We start from the raw sequence: 14,639 nt of genomic DNA, 5'->3' as shown, positions 1-14,639 counted from the left end.
AACTAGGGATACACCAATACCATTTTTTCCAGACCTAGTATGAGAAACGATGCTTTTCCTCAAGTACTCGCCGATACCAATTGCTGATACCTTTTTTTTTTATTGTCGTGACAGTTTTTCTAAAACAATACAGACTCAATTTTAGGACAGTGGTGGAGCTCCAGTACAGCTGCAAGCCTGGTAGTTCTGCCACCAACTCCAAGCTGTAGAGAGACTACAAATCCAAGCAATACAGAATATTACCAGCTATAGAGGACTACAAATCCAAGCAATACATTATACAGCAATGGAGAAAAATATGAAGCCACCTACTCTGTTGCTCACCAGGGCTGTGCGGGATCTGACCAGGGCAATGTGCGGGGCTGTGTGGGGGTCTCACCAGGGCTTCGTACGGGTCTCACCTGGGCTGCATACGGGTCTCACTATGGCTGTGCGGGCAGCTGCGATCTCCTCATGGCTGTGCAGGCGGTGGGAAGGAGGAGGAGATATTCGGCCGGACCAGAGCTGTAAACAGCCGCCACGAGGTCCCCAGCAAGCGGGGGACCTTAAGGCAGCTGAAGTCATTTAAAAATGTAAAGGGCCGGTATTGGCTTGAAGTATCGGGGCATTATCACGAGTACTTGCCCAGTATCGGTACTGATATCGGTATCGGTGCATCCCTAGTTTTAACCTTTACCTACTCTATACAAAACGAAATTTCAAAAAAGTTTGTGCTTTAGAGATACTTGAATGTAATATTTATGAAAGTGACATATCCTACACAACTGTTTTTAGAACTTTGCAGTTTATCATCACATAATTTCCATTTAATGTTACATTAAATAAAATACCTCAAAATAATGTATCCATCTCAGAGTAAATGAGATCAGATACCTAACAACCAGCTCAGCTCTCACACCTGTATGCAGATGTAACATGACAAAAATATTTCCTTTTTTTAAAGTTTGATTAGTGTTAGTTTTAAACCAATAATGGATGTATATGTTAAAAATCACAAAGCCATTCATCCTGTGAAACTCCGTGTACACTCGTTCTGTGTAAATGGAGGCACCAATAAACATTATTAGTATATTTTCTTTCCAGGTCAAATGTAGTATCGGGAAAATACCACATTATGGCCACTAGATGGAGCTAAGAACCATAAGACATAAATACTTATGCCATATGTCCCCCAGCTCCACCTAGTGGCCATAATGTGGTATTCTGATACATTTGACCCGGAAAAAAAAATATACCTTTTTTGTGACATGCACTGCATATTTTTTTTCAACCGAGATCATGCGTGATTGCATGGGTGGTAGTGCAGCGGTAAACCGTGCAATCTGCCTGGTGCGACTGGGGTGCCATTAGAAAATAATGGCACCGCCAGCGCGATCGGCGGTGGTGTGCGATTCTATGACCACACTGCCATCCATACGTTTTTTTGTGAACCTAGCCTAACTCTACAGTTGGTTGAACAAAGATTGTACTGTCAGATTGTATCATGTGCAGTGAGACTAAAACTGATTGTACAAAACTCGTACGGTCAGATTGCATCATGTGCGGTGAGACTAAAACTGATTGTATAACACTTGTATGGTCAGATTGTAATGTGTATTGTCGCCTTATGTCATGAAATTCCACTCCTTCACTCACAGTTCCCCCTCTTATCACCCAATGTGTCAATCGTAGGTTGTTATCTCCATTACGACCTCGGTGTAATGGCAATAGCAAAACAGTGAATTATATAAGCTGCTTTTTGATGAATTCTTCTGCAAACACGACGGAGAATGGCAGCGCCATGAAAGTGAAATGCCCTCCCAGTCACATGGGCGGAGAATGTCTATGTGGGCGCTGTCTGGCGGCTCTTATGGAAATAGAGGGCGTGGTCAACTGTCAGCGGCAGCTGGGCTACACCCTAATTTACGCTATAACGAAGGCGTGGCTATATAGAGGCCAGTGGGCTCTAAACAGGGGCGTGGTTACTAAGTCGTTTGGGCGTGACAGATGGAAGATGTGGGTGTGGCTTTCGTGGAGTTGGGTGCCGGTGGAGTCCAGGCGCTCCAAGTCAGGAAACGTCCCAGTGAGAAGGCGGCTGTCCCGGGGAGGTGCACAGAGCCGTTCCGCAGCAGCATGGCTTCTCTGACGGTGGAGGAAGGCGATGGCAGCAAGGTACTGAGCTTGGGCATTGATATGACATGATACCATTCCCTAGGAGCACTGGGTGCTTCGTATTGTACACAGCAGAGCACTTCCTGATTCCTGGCTCATGTATTTCTCTATACAGGCTGTGCGGACATATTGGGAGTATGGAGCGTTCTATGTGTAGGTAATGGAGCGGAACAACCTGTAACATTGCATGTGATTCTGGGCTGGTCACAGGCTGGGCTCCTACTTCCTGCACTGTGGAGATAGAGGCTGGCCAGGCATGGCTTCCCTTCATTTAAAGCAACTCCGGCCCTCCATTTGCTGTGGAACTACAAATCCCATGAGGCACTGCAAGATTCTCACAGCCAGAGGCATGGTTCCTAGAGACAGATGCATCATGGGACTTGTAGTTTCACCACAGGTGGCGATCTGGAGTTTGCCCACCCCTGACTTCATGGAATAGTAAACCTTTTACAAAAACAGAACAGCGCCCGGCGGGGAGGAGAGAAATCGGGGATGCGCCGATGTATCGGCAGGAAAATTGCACTTTCGGCATTTAGCCAAAAGTGCCATTTTCGGCCGATATAGATCGGTGCATCCCTACCTGAAATAATTTAGGGTTTCGTCGTGGAAGCAATGTGGGCTGAAAATACTAGTTACTACCTAGAAAAAGTGACGTCAGAATTCCTAATCTGCAGTTGTTCCAGTTTGGGAATTCAGAAAGTATTGAAACTTGAAATCCAGCCATATTTTCAGAAGACAATGAACCTTTACTTTATAAAACTTCCAGAGTAGGAAGTATGGAGAGCGCCATTGCCGATATCTCCTTAAAGTGACACTAAACTCAGGAGTTAAGGTGACATTAAAGTCACAAATCCCCCCCCAAAGCTGCTTTCAGGGCTTACCTTAAAATGATGCCTCTTGATCCGGACATCACCTTCCACTTGTATTCCGCAATCCATCCAGCGCTGGTGCCGGTCTCCGAATCATCGCAGACTCCTTGGGTCCCACGGTGTCGGTCTGATGTGCAAGCTCACGGCTGCATGCATTCACCTCCACTGTGTCTCTCCTCTTCTCCCCGCCGAAGATCTCTACTGTGCATGTGCCCGCCCCATCATCCTGCTCGGCCGCTCCAGAAGCTTCAGATCTTCAGCTGGGAGAGAGCGGTGGAGACACCGGTACATTTTTATCTTTAAATGTTTTTGCATACATCTACCGCTTGCTAGCAGTAGATATATGCAGAAAAAAATGGGGCAGTTTAATTCTACTTTAACTATTAACAAAAATGCATCATGGGACTTGTAGTTTCAACACAGGTGGTGAGCTGGAGTTTGCCCACCCCTGACTTCATGGAATAGTACACCTTTTACAAAAATGAAATGAATGCCCCTACATTAAAGTGACACTGTGTCGGCATTTAGCCAAAAGTGCCATTTTCGGCCGATATAGATCGGTGCATCCCTACCTGAAATAATTTAGGGTTTCGTCGTGGAAGTTCTGTGTCCCAGCGGGAGGAGAGAAAGTGACGGCCGAGCGCTGCGGGACAAGAGCGCTGTGAGCGGCCGGTGTCTCTCCTCCCACACCGCTCTGCCGCCTATCACAGTGCGGCAGAGCGGTGTGGGGGCGGAGACAGTGATGTCACAGGAGGCTGAGCTCTCCTCCCTGCACCGCTCGCTTAGCCTCCCGCGTGTCGGAGGAGAGCGCGGTACAAACATTCAGTGATCGCCGAGTGTTTGTACATAATTGAGAACATGGTATGTTGGCTATATCCTCAATTATGAATGAATAGGAAATGATCTACATCACCTCTTCATTCATAATTATAGTTATAGTAAACATACTATGCCCTCATGTTATGAATAAGCAGGAACACTCAGAGGATTCCTGTTCATTGATAACAGGGGACACAGAAAAAGAGATTGAGGACTTTGCGTTCTCAATCTCTTTTTCTATTTTAAAAGGGAAATATCAGGGGTCTGTTTAGACCACTAATATGTCCCCAAAGCCACTAATAGACTCCTTGGGTCCCACGGTGTCGGTCTGATGTGCAAGCTCACGGCTGCATGCATTCACCTCCACTGTGTCTCTCCTCTTCTCCCCGCCGAAGATCTCTACTGTGCATGTGCCCGCCCCATCATCCTGCTCGGCCGCTCCAGAAGCTTCAGATCTTCAGCTGGGAGAGAGCGGTGGAGACACCGGTACATTTTTATCTTTTAAAATAAAAATAAAATATTTAAAAAAATAAAAACATTTTCGGTTTTGCCTGACAATTTTTTTTAATTTCAGTTTTCGTTTCGGTTTTTAAATTTCTATTTCGGTGCAACTCTAATTTCAGGTGGTAGTAAAGTCCTTTTCAGTACATGTATGCCCACCTTCAGGCATTAGTCAGATAGGTGTCCTCATTGGAAGATTTATGCTAACTTCCTGTAAGGACCCGTTCCCACCACTGGGCAGCAATACCATGTACCAATACATGCGTTGGTGTTACGCCCTGCTGTTTGTTCTAAATGGCACCCCAACACACCACAGCACACTTGTGTTGCAGCATAGCACACTAACGTGCCCTGTGTAAGTGCGGCATACATAACCTCTAGCCTGTTGCGGTGCATTAGGAACACATTGCAATGGATTGCTGTCCTAACAACGCACATGCAGTTAATGCAGTGCAGAGGACCAGGCTGGTGTGAATTGGGCCTCGAATCTTGGCCGTCCCATCACTTCCTGTCTTGGTGACTGTTATCAGAACATATAGAGGGCAAATGTCTGCATGGGGGGCACAGACCCCAATTTTCCACCAGCAGATATCGGTGGTCAGGAGGCAAATTGGATCATAGTGGATTTGAGACAAGAACACAGATGGGGGTTTTTTTGGGGGGGTTTTGTTCACCCTGCTGATACGACCTGCGTTTACAGAGACATCAATATGTGGGGAAGCAGTTTGTCATGGGCTGTGCCAAGGTCTGGGTGGGGCTAAATTTGCCATCTTTCTTTTAATCTAACTGTGCTCATTACAACCGACTTCTAGAAGCTGCTGAAGTATTTGTAGAGACTGTTAGTCACCTCTTGTAAGTTTAATAAGACTGTCTGACACTGGCCGAGTGTCACAAGAGGCTACCCGAGACTGCTTCAGTGTATGCCTTTTTTTTTTTTTTTTATCCGATTAACCGACTAATCGAACTTAATAATCAGCCAACTAATCGATTATGAAAATAATCGTTAGCTGCAGCCCTACTTCAGTGTCACAAGAGGCAGGATTTGCTTGCATAGTAGAAACTGTCCTCAAGTTCAGTGACTGTTTAAGACTGCCCGCTCTGGTATAGTAGGTGTACACGCTTATGTATAGATAGAGATATCCATCTTTTTTTTCATTCAACCTGCAGGCTGAATTCCTCCATCCACATTGAACAGCATGGATAAATGAATCTCCCGTGTGCTTTGTTGCTGGCAGAATACCCAAAATGATGGCTGCAGCTGATTGGCTGCAAGCACTGTTGGCTGGGGGTTTTCTAACATGTTCTTTGGCAAAAGTCAATCTAATCATCGACTTCTTTTGAGGGTACAGGGTCACCAACGGACTGCATTTCATCAGATTCCCCCTGAATCAGCCGAAATTTACTTTGTGTGTACCTGTTCAGGAGTGTGGAAATAAAAGAAAATGTTAAATTACTTGACCAATGACTTAAGTGAGGGCCCAATCTACTTTTCCTGATACAAATAATTTTAACCAAAACCGTATTTAACTGTGCTAAGAAGCGCTTCTCATTGGTCTGTGCGGTCAAGTGACCTCGCTGACCGAGTGCTCACAATTTGCGAGCAAAATTTAAAATCCATGGCACTGGCCTGGCAGTATGGGGTACGGATAGTACACCCGTACCGTCGGAGGGCAAGGACCTTACGCCAGAAGGTAAGTAGGGGGTCAGATTTGAGCGGGTATTTCCATCATCCTAAATTTCTTGGGAAAGTTAATTTACCCTTTAATACACATTGTTAATCATTTTTAATTTAATTTTTTTAAATTTATTTATTTTTTTACTTTATCGTATTTACTTTCTTTAACTTTGTTTTTCCCTCTTAGCTTCTGTGTGATAGCAATAAAGTTAACAAACTAAACCAAAACAAATTGTGATAGCATTTGTAGGTGACAGGTTCTCTTTACGGCACAGCACTGTGCTGGCTCTCCTGTGACAGCTGAGAGAAGAAGGTTGTAAGTACAGCTTTCCTGTCTCACTGTTCACACAAAGCAGTCGGTAGAACTAACAGTCTGCTCTGCCCCCTGCCCCATCCTGATGCAATTTGCTCTGGTCTGGGGTCCCCCGGAAGAGCAGGGGACCCCGAAAACCACGGCGGGGGAGAGATGGTTAACAGCACACTAGGTTTAGTTTGCATTAATATATCATTTTTATTATTCTCTAGTGTTCATAATAGGTTAGTGATTAATCAAATCTTGGCAGTCACAGATGCACTTCTGCCTAGTCTGTGCCTATCTTAGTGCATTGCTGACAACACATGATCAGTGTAGAGCTGGATGGGGGCTCCCCAGTGTAATGAAGCGAATAACAAGATGCTATTTCTTTAGATGTAGCCTTGCCCTTTATGAACATTAGGAGCTTAATCAAATGAGTTTTGGAATTGATGTGTAAATAATTCGAATTTGGTATCACATGTCATGCAGCACTTTACCGAGAACTGCTGTAACCAAACCCCAGAAATAGTTCAGGGCAGGCGGTCACTGTTTTTAATGCTTTGGGAATCTGCTATGTCAGCTTCCAACACTGCATTAGGGCCTTGGATGTGCCATTGTGACAGGTTCTCTTTAAAGTATAATGTCACTGAACACTGGAAAACCAATGCACGGTAGAAATTAGGCGTGGTGATGTAGACACCACTTTGTAAATTACCTCTTTATTTCTTGATGAGAGCTCAGTGCTAATAAGGTCTCACACTATTCTGTCTCTGCTGCTCCTTACTTTATTAGGGGTTACAGCTCGGATTAATTTTGCAGGCATGACAGAAATAAAGGCAAAGATATATCCCCAGTGTCTTGATTCGATAGGGACACTGTGTGTGTGCGTGCCGGCGGGTGTGTGCCTGCGCTTGTGTGTGTTGTTCCTTTTGTATGCCAATGTTTCTGATCTCTCCTCAAAATTCTACAAGGTTCTTAAAATTGTAGTGTTGTCACCCTAACATAAGTATTCATTGAGTATAATTGTTTGTCTTTTTTGTCTTCATTTTATATTCTTATCCTGATTCTGTGCCAGTCACTTCCTTCCTGTAGCAGATTGGTGCTGTGGCCTTTTCATCAGTAGATTGCCTTTTAAACCTGAATGCAAATGCGGCTGATTTTTCTATGCCCTATCTAAATAGTCTAACGTTCCTGTCGTAATCCAACTTATCTTCTGAAGAATTCTGGCCCCCAGTAATGAATTTGGCTGAAATGTCTTGTTGGCCTTACCAGTAACAGTTGTTCTAACACAGCTTTATTAATTTAATATATATTGAATTTTAAATACAAATATCCATTAAACACTAAAAGGAAAACTATGGGGTTAGGGCTTTTCCCCTTTGTGTCCTCCCATTACCCTAAGGAGAACTAACTAGCGTCCTCTCGTCACCCTAAGCTCAGACATAATTGTCGGGATCTGCTGCAGCTGCGGCGTCTCGGTATACCGCAAGCTGTAGCTCGCGGTATACTGAAACGCCGTAGCTGAAGCAGATCCCGACAATTATGTCTGGATCCGCCCAGCTACGTGAGTGACAGCTGGCTCTGCCTATCTAGAGGTAGAGCCAGCTGTACCCGCCCCCTCCCTGTCCGTTCCGCCAGTCAGCGCTGGAGGATCGTAGCGGGGAGGGGGGAATCCAGTCCCTCCCCGTCACGGCAGAGAGCCGCGACAGGTATCGAGAAGTAAGCGAACGCCGTGTTCGCTCACTTCCCGATCTACTGAGCCGACCTGTGACAGTTTCATTGTCACAGGTAGGCTAGAACTATGAGGTGAGTGAAAAGCACTCACCTCATAGTTCTCCTTTAAAACAATATCATTCACAAATAAGGTAATATCACAAAACAAGGTCACCAAAATCTGGAACCATCGTACTAGTAAGACCTTCTGTATGCATTTAATCTTATAGCACAATTACATGTCTACATATTGTACTTCTTGATTTACCAATCACCTGTTTTCCCCTTGTATCTATTTTGCTAACTTGACCCTCATTTGACAACAGACCCTTCTACACCTATCTTATATAGGAAATAAATAAATACAAATATTTACATCTACTAGTGTTCTAGTGAGGGGGTTATTCTGACTTTAAAAAAAATCCCCAATAAATATCCCTAATATTTGTTTTAAATAGTGCAATCCTTATGAACTAATACATAAACCCTGCTTTCAGTGTAAAATCTGTTGGTGAGCATTGTGCTGGAACAAAAAAACAAACATTTCTACTATTGGAATAGGGCGGGGGTTATTCCGACTTTAAAAAAAAAATCCCCAATAAATATCCCTAATATTTGTGTTGGAAGATAGTGTGATCCTTGTGAAATAGCCCAGTAATGAATGCGGCTGAAATGTCTTGTTGGCCTTACCAGTAACAGTATTTCTAAGACCGCATCATTAGAGATGATTGGTACCACCCTCTACTGAAAACACAAGCAGACAAATTAAAAACCCCTCCCACCCCCGTGACCCTTGCACCTGAGTTTGAATGTAGAGTACTTCTAGTGCACAAGGGGAAATAGAAAGAATTGGATCTTTTGGATGGAAATTAGAATTACTGACATGGGAAATTCCTAGAAATACTGTGACCTGTGAGACTTAACAGGGAATGTCCCCAATTTTCTTCCAGGACAGCAGCATGAGAGGATAACAAGTGGGAAAAAAAGCTTGTATCTCAGTGGGACAACATTTTGTCAACAAGACCTAGCCTTCGGCAAGAAAGTTGTACATAGAATCTCCACTCTAAAATGTTTGATTAAAGGTGTCCAGATTAGACCCTTTAGCAGCCCTGCCTACTCCATACAAGGGATGGCTGGAGTGTGCCCTAACTGAAGATGGTAGCTGACTTTCTTCTTTGTATACAAGAGTAATAGTCTCTTATCCATCAAGTTACTAAGCTTTTCTATGCCTGAAGGCCCTTCCTGGAACCAATGAAAAGTACCAGAAGATGGCTTGATCTTCTGCAAAAAGTAATGGGGGTCTCTTATTCATCTAGTCATGCAGTTTTTCTTTGCCTGAAGGTCCTTCCTTCCTAGGGCCGATGCAAAAGTATCAAAAGAAGGCTAGATCTCCTGAAACTTTGTCCTGTCTAGTTACTGTAAAAGACATTGGCAACATCCAATAAAGAAAAGTACTTTTCCCCTCATTCTTGGGGTTCTCCTAAAAAGGTGGAATAGTTTGTGGACTTTTGTGAAAGATGGATGCAACCTTTTTAGGTTGGTACATCAGTTCACGTTTTAAAGTGACTGTCCTTTTTGATCTAATTTGTTTCTGTCTCATTGTTTTATCTTGTATTTTAAAAATTCATAAAGTGACTGTCAGGAAATACAGCTCTTTAACCTCTTGCCGTCCGCCCGTAGTAAAAAAACGGACGGACGGCACTGCAGCATCTGCGGGTTGCCGTCTCCAGACGGCAATTTTTTTAATATAGTAAAAAAATAAAACCCCCAGTGGTGAATAAATACCACCAAAAGAAAGCTCTATCTGTCCCCAAAAAAGGGTATAAAATTCATTTCAGTACAGCGCTGCATGACGGAATAAATGTCAGTTAAAGTACCGCAGCGCTGAATACTGAAAAATGGCCTGGATGGGAAGGGGGTTTAACACCGCGGATGTCAACTGGTTAATAGACAAAGCCTTCAGGTCGCCCACTATGGTAATTGCCATCAAAATAGCCATATTGAGCAATCCTGTATGGGTTCAGGTGAGGATTTGGTAAAGTCCCTGAGGAGTTCAGAGGGATCGTAGAGGAAACAACTGTGTGCACCTATCCTAGCAGACCTAAACCTTTTGAATCAGCGGATTCTCTGCCAGCTTTATATCTAAAAACACTAATGATGCAGAAACTTGAGCTCTCAAGGTATTGAGGGTCAGACCTAGAGCTGCACCCTCATGAACAAAACCTAGAATAACCGGTACGTTGGAAAGGGAATTCCTCTTGCTACACCAAGAGGAAAGTGTCCAGACCTTGAAGTATATATCCTTCTAGTCACCATCTTCTCTGGAGTAAGGTGTTTCACTCTCTCCTTGTAGCCTTATGCCTTTAGGATGTATCTTTCAAGTGCATGACACTAGTTAAAAGAATTGACTTGGGGTACAGAACTGGACCCTGTGTCAACACGTCTTCCATAGCAGGCAACATCCAAGGTGGGCATCCAAGGTGGTTGCACAGGGTGGTCAGGATTAGTCTGCACTTGGACTAAATTAACTTCTGAACCACTTTGGGAGTAGAGTTTGATCTGGGTTATGATTTTCCACCTCTTAAGTCCCATCTTCGGGACAGTGCATCCATCCCAGAGACACCACATCTATCTCAGCGAGAAGAATCATTCTACTTTCCTGTTTGTTTCTGCAAACTGGTCTTTGGTGGCAGTGCCCCACCTGTATGGAATCTGCTGCAAACTTTCTGGAACTTTCTCCTTCAGGTCCGCTCCTCTGCTGATTGACAGCAGGTAGTAGGCGGCTTTAATAGCCAGCCTGCTATTGGCTATTGCAGTTTTAAATGGCCAACAGCAGGCTGACTATTGCAGTACCCACTTGACCTGCTGTTTACATTCAACTGCCTGCTGCAGAATACATCTGCTGGCAGATGAATGGGCGGGGGGCGGAGGCTAGGTAGGGGATTGACTGATATCAGACACAGTTGGATGTAAACAGAATATTTAAAAAAGAATAAATTTTTTTTTTTTTTTTTTTCCCCCAGAACCAATAGGCTGATAACCTTACCGATATCAGTGGACCCCTAGTCTGTACTGCTCCATGCTGTTCAGTGCCCTGTTTGGGTTATACTGCACACCACTCCACTCTGTTCACTGTGCTGTATGACCTGTATTCCACACGACACTGTGCTGTATGGCATACTCCACATTTCACTTCTCTTTACAGCGTGCTGATTGACCTAAATTCCTTGCTACTCCAATCTCCTACTAGAAGCAGGAGATTGTGCAGCTGGTGCTACAAATAGTGGGCAGATGCCCCTCATTCTCTCGTTCCCACAAGTTCTGTCTGTTGGCAGCTTCACTTATTATTTTGTCTTGTGTATTATAAAAGCCCTAAAGTAGATGGCAGATTGTGTTTGGGCTTTATCAGTCCACTATGTTGACTTTTGAGCTAAATATCTGGTTTTTTTACATCTTAAAAAAAAAAAAAACAACAAAAAACTTCAAGGACATTTTTCCCCCCCCCCTTGTAATTGGAGAGCTAAAAACAAAAGACTATGATGCTTTTACGAGGCATGGGTGACATCACCATGCCACCTTCATATAGAGCATGGAACTCGTGTGTGTCAGGGTAGACTAAAAATTGAAATCCTTATCTGAATATTCTTGTCCTATAATGGGAAAATGGCTTTGTTGGCATCGTTAACATTTCATTCTTCAATGGATGCTGTTGGGTTTAATTTTGATTATTTCTTGGGGAAGTCCAGGGGTAAGACATCCAGTTTTAAGGTTTTGGGGAAAGTTGTTCAGTGGGTCCGAAATTCCATAATAGAAGGTTTCTCTTTGTCTTATTTATTAACATAACACCAGAAGCACACTCTTGTGCTAAAATCTTGAGTTCAATGTTGCCGATGTACAAAATGTACATCTGTGTGAGCTCTACATCAATGTTATGTTTCATATGTTGGGAACAAATTACTTTCACTTTTCAGACTGTTGCTAGGTGTGGCCTGTTAAATTGTCTTCTACCATTTACTCCAGTGGTCATGTGAAGACATGTAGACTTGAATAATATGGATATAATATTTGCTATATAAAGCATATAGATTTTCTAATGTGCATTTTGATGGCTGTAGTGTTTTTTTGAGGTGGGATTTTTATTTAATTGAAGTAGAAATAAATTATACATTGCAGTTCTAATTTCCTCTCTACCAGTTTGTTTTTATACTGTACAGTCTGAATAAAATATATTGTAAAGAATGCTTCCAATGAGTTAACATAATGACCTCCAAAGATTAGTAATGTTGTTGGTGCTGGGTTGAAAGCTATAAGTAAATCTTACATGTAATAAGTAGCCTTACTTTGAATCTTTGAACTTCTGCTTCTTTTGGCCTCCCATTGCTATGCCTGGTTGGACATTACAAACATTACCTGGGAAAGCCATTGTGTCCATAGCACTGTGGGTCTGAAATTGGCATGAATGAGAATCTGCACGCTTTTGCAACTTTTAAAACCATTCTGGAAGAAAGCCATAGGAATGTCAGCTTGGGTCTGTCGGAGGGATGGTGCCCCATCGTTGGTGTCTGTCGGAAGGCCATACTTGGGAGACCACTGGCTAGGAGATAATTGTTTTGTTTTCCTCTCTAGTTTTTTGCAATGTGCATTGGATGCTTCCACACTGGTAAGTACAGAGTTGAAATGAGGAATGTAGATATACAGTTTGTATTTTTGCTCGCTAGTGGAAGGCATGGGCTCATGCTAGGACGCAAAGGCTAAGTTGTGCTGGGTATTAATCCTAGCCCATGAAACAGGAGGTGGCCTTGACTGTGTTCCCACACTGTGGTTCCTAGGTTTGTTCACTGGCAGCAGCTGATAAGCTATCAGTGGTATGACTTTGAACATATCTGAATACCAGTGCTAACTGAAAAACGTTGGATGTTCTCATTGCAAACCATTGTAACTGAAACTGGTCATTTGCAAATGGACAACAAATTGCCATCGAATACTGCTGTTTGCAAGAGATTTCTTCCAGTTTCCCCTGATAGTTGGCCATTTTATCTGAGACAAATTGCTGAGCAACTGTCATATAGACTGCCAGCAATAAATTACCCCAAGTCTCGTCTTTTAGTAAGAGACGGCTCTGTTTCCTTGTTGGTGGTTTATTTGGTGACATTACCACTGCTGCCAAGTTGCGATAGTTACACACTTGGGCAGAGATGCACAGGAAGCTCCTCTCAATCATGGCTTCCTCGGCTGGCCTCGCCTGGTTCATGTTTTGTGGAGACAACAGGAAATTGGGAATGAGGATAAACTTTCTGTCTTTGCTGTTTTTAAAGGCATCGGTAGTGTCATCCACTAAACCACAAATGTAGGAGACCGGTTGATGGTCTTAAAGTGGACCTTTTAACCCCTTTGACTAAAAATCACAGCGTACAGCTCTGCATGCCGATATGAAATCTTACATTCATTAGCTAACCGAACATGTTTTTATTTTACTTGCACTTACATGTTTTCTACTTCCTAGTTCTCTTTGGCCCAAGCATTGTATCTTAGGAAGCTTACATCAGCAGAGCATTGCTGAGAAATGTCATCTGTAAGATCATGAGATCTCAGGGAAAGGCATTTTCTTCCCTGAGATGATGTGCATGGTCATATGTCTTAGTCACATGTGCCAGAGTTCCAGGAAGTAAAGGGAGATCTACTAACCTGCCCTTAGTTAAAATGGCCACTGTCAGGAGACTGGGCAAGAAACGAGAAATAAGGTATGCAAAGAATACAAAGCCTGCCATTATCCAGAAGTATGTGTTTGTAGATTGTCATTACTAAACATTTCTAAAGACGCCTTTTGTTATTTTGAAGATAAAGGTTAACTTCCTCTTTAAGGGTTTCAGTGATGGATTCCCTTTTTGAGCTTGAATTCGGAAGCAGACAGTACTGAGGTTCAGGGTTTATGTAGTGTGAACTCCAATGGAAATACAGGTTTGCCTGAACATCCAATGTATTACAAAGTCTTCATCTCTTTTGTCAGCTATTCTTTTTTTCCTTCTACAGTTCAGAATAAGACATATTACGGGGGGGGACACAAATCTCACAAGTAAAACATTTTCAGCAAAAGTAGTGTTGGCAATTCCTAAAGCTGGGTCTTTGGCATCTTTGCTGTCTCAGTGTAATGGATCCCAGCGAGTCTTTGTGCCTAACAGTAAACTGGACTGTAGGTAGTAAGTGGATCTTGTAACTTTAGCTGAGCGCCTTCTTCAGTTACACAGAACATTCATTGGGCAAAAGGTTGTAATAAAAGCTGAAAGTACCCAACTGCTAATAAGAAAAGCAGAGTGTGGGTCACTTCATCTGCCTGGAAGATGGCAGAGGAAATGGAAGTGAATGCTACTTATTTAGAGCACAGGATAAATGGTATGGTAACGGGTAGCTTCGAGATGAGACCGACTTGGTACCAGTACTATATTGGTGATCATTTGTGAAGACTGTATGACTCTATAAAAATGATATGGGGAATGGAATCAAAGAATTTGTGTATGTTGAACCATCTTCTTTTTATTAACCTTTTATGCCAGCTAGGTGTCTATGTGTGATCATGTACAGTACATCCTGATAAGCAATTGGACAGATTCCTGTATCT

At 43.1% G+C, this 14,639-nt stretch overlaps 1 protein-coding gene across 1 annotated transcript in view; it reads left to right on the top strand.

Annotated features, from left to right (window-relative positions):
• Positions 1 to 1,972: 1,972 nt before the first annotated feature.
• Positions 1,973 to 14,639, top strand: part of SNX5 (sorting nexin 5) — a 55,059-nt gene continuing 42,392 nt past the window's right edge. The window contains exon 1 of the mRNA XM_018576635.1: positions 1,973 to 2,151. Within this exon, the coding sequence (XP_018432137.1) occupies positions 1,987 to 2,151 (165 nt within the window). The 5' untranslated portion in view covers positions 1,973 to 1,986. The remainder of the gene's footprint in view (positions 2,152 to 14,639) is intronic.

This window comes from Nanorana parkeri, unplaced genomic scaffold (genome assembly GCF_000935625.1).
Source record: "Nanorana parkeri isolate BGI_ZX_2015 unplaced genomic scaffold, ASM93562v1 scaffold72, whole genome shotgun sequence".
Taxonomy (NCBI): Eukaryota; Metazoa; Chordata; class Amphibia; order Anura; family Dicroglossidae; genus Nanorana; species Nanorana parkeri.
This window is presented reverse-complemented; position numbering and strand designations above follow the sequence as displayed.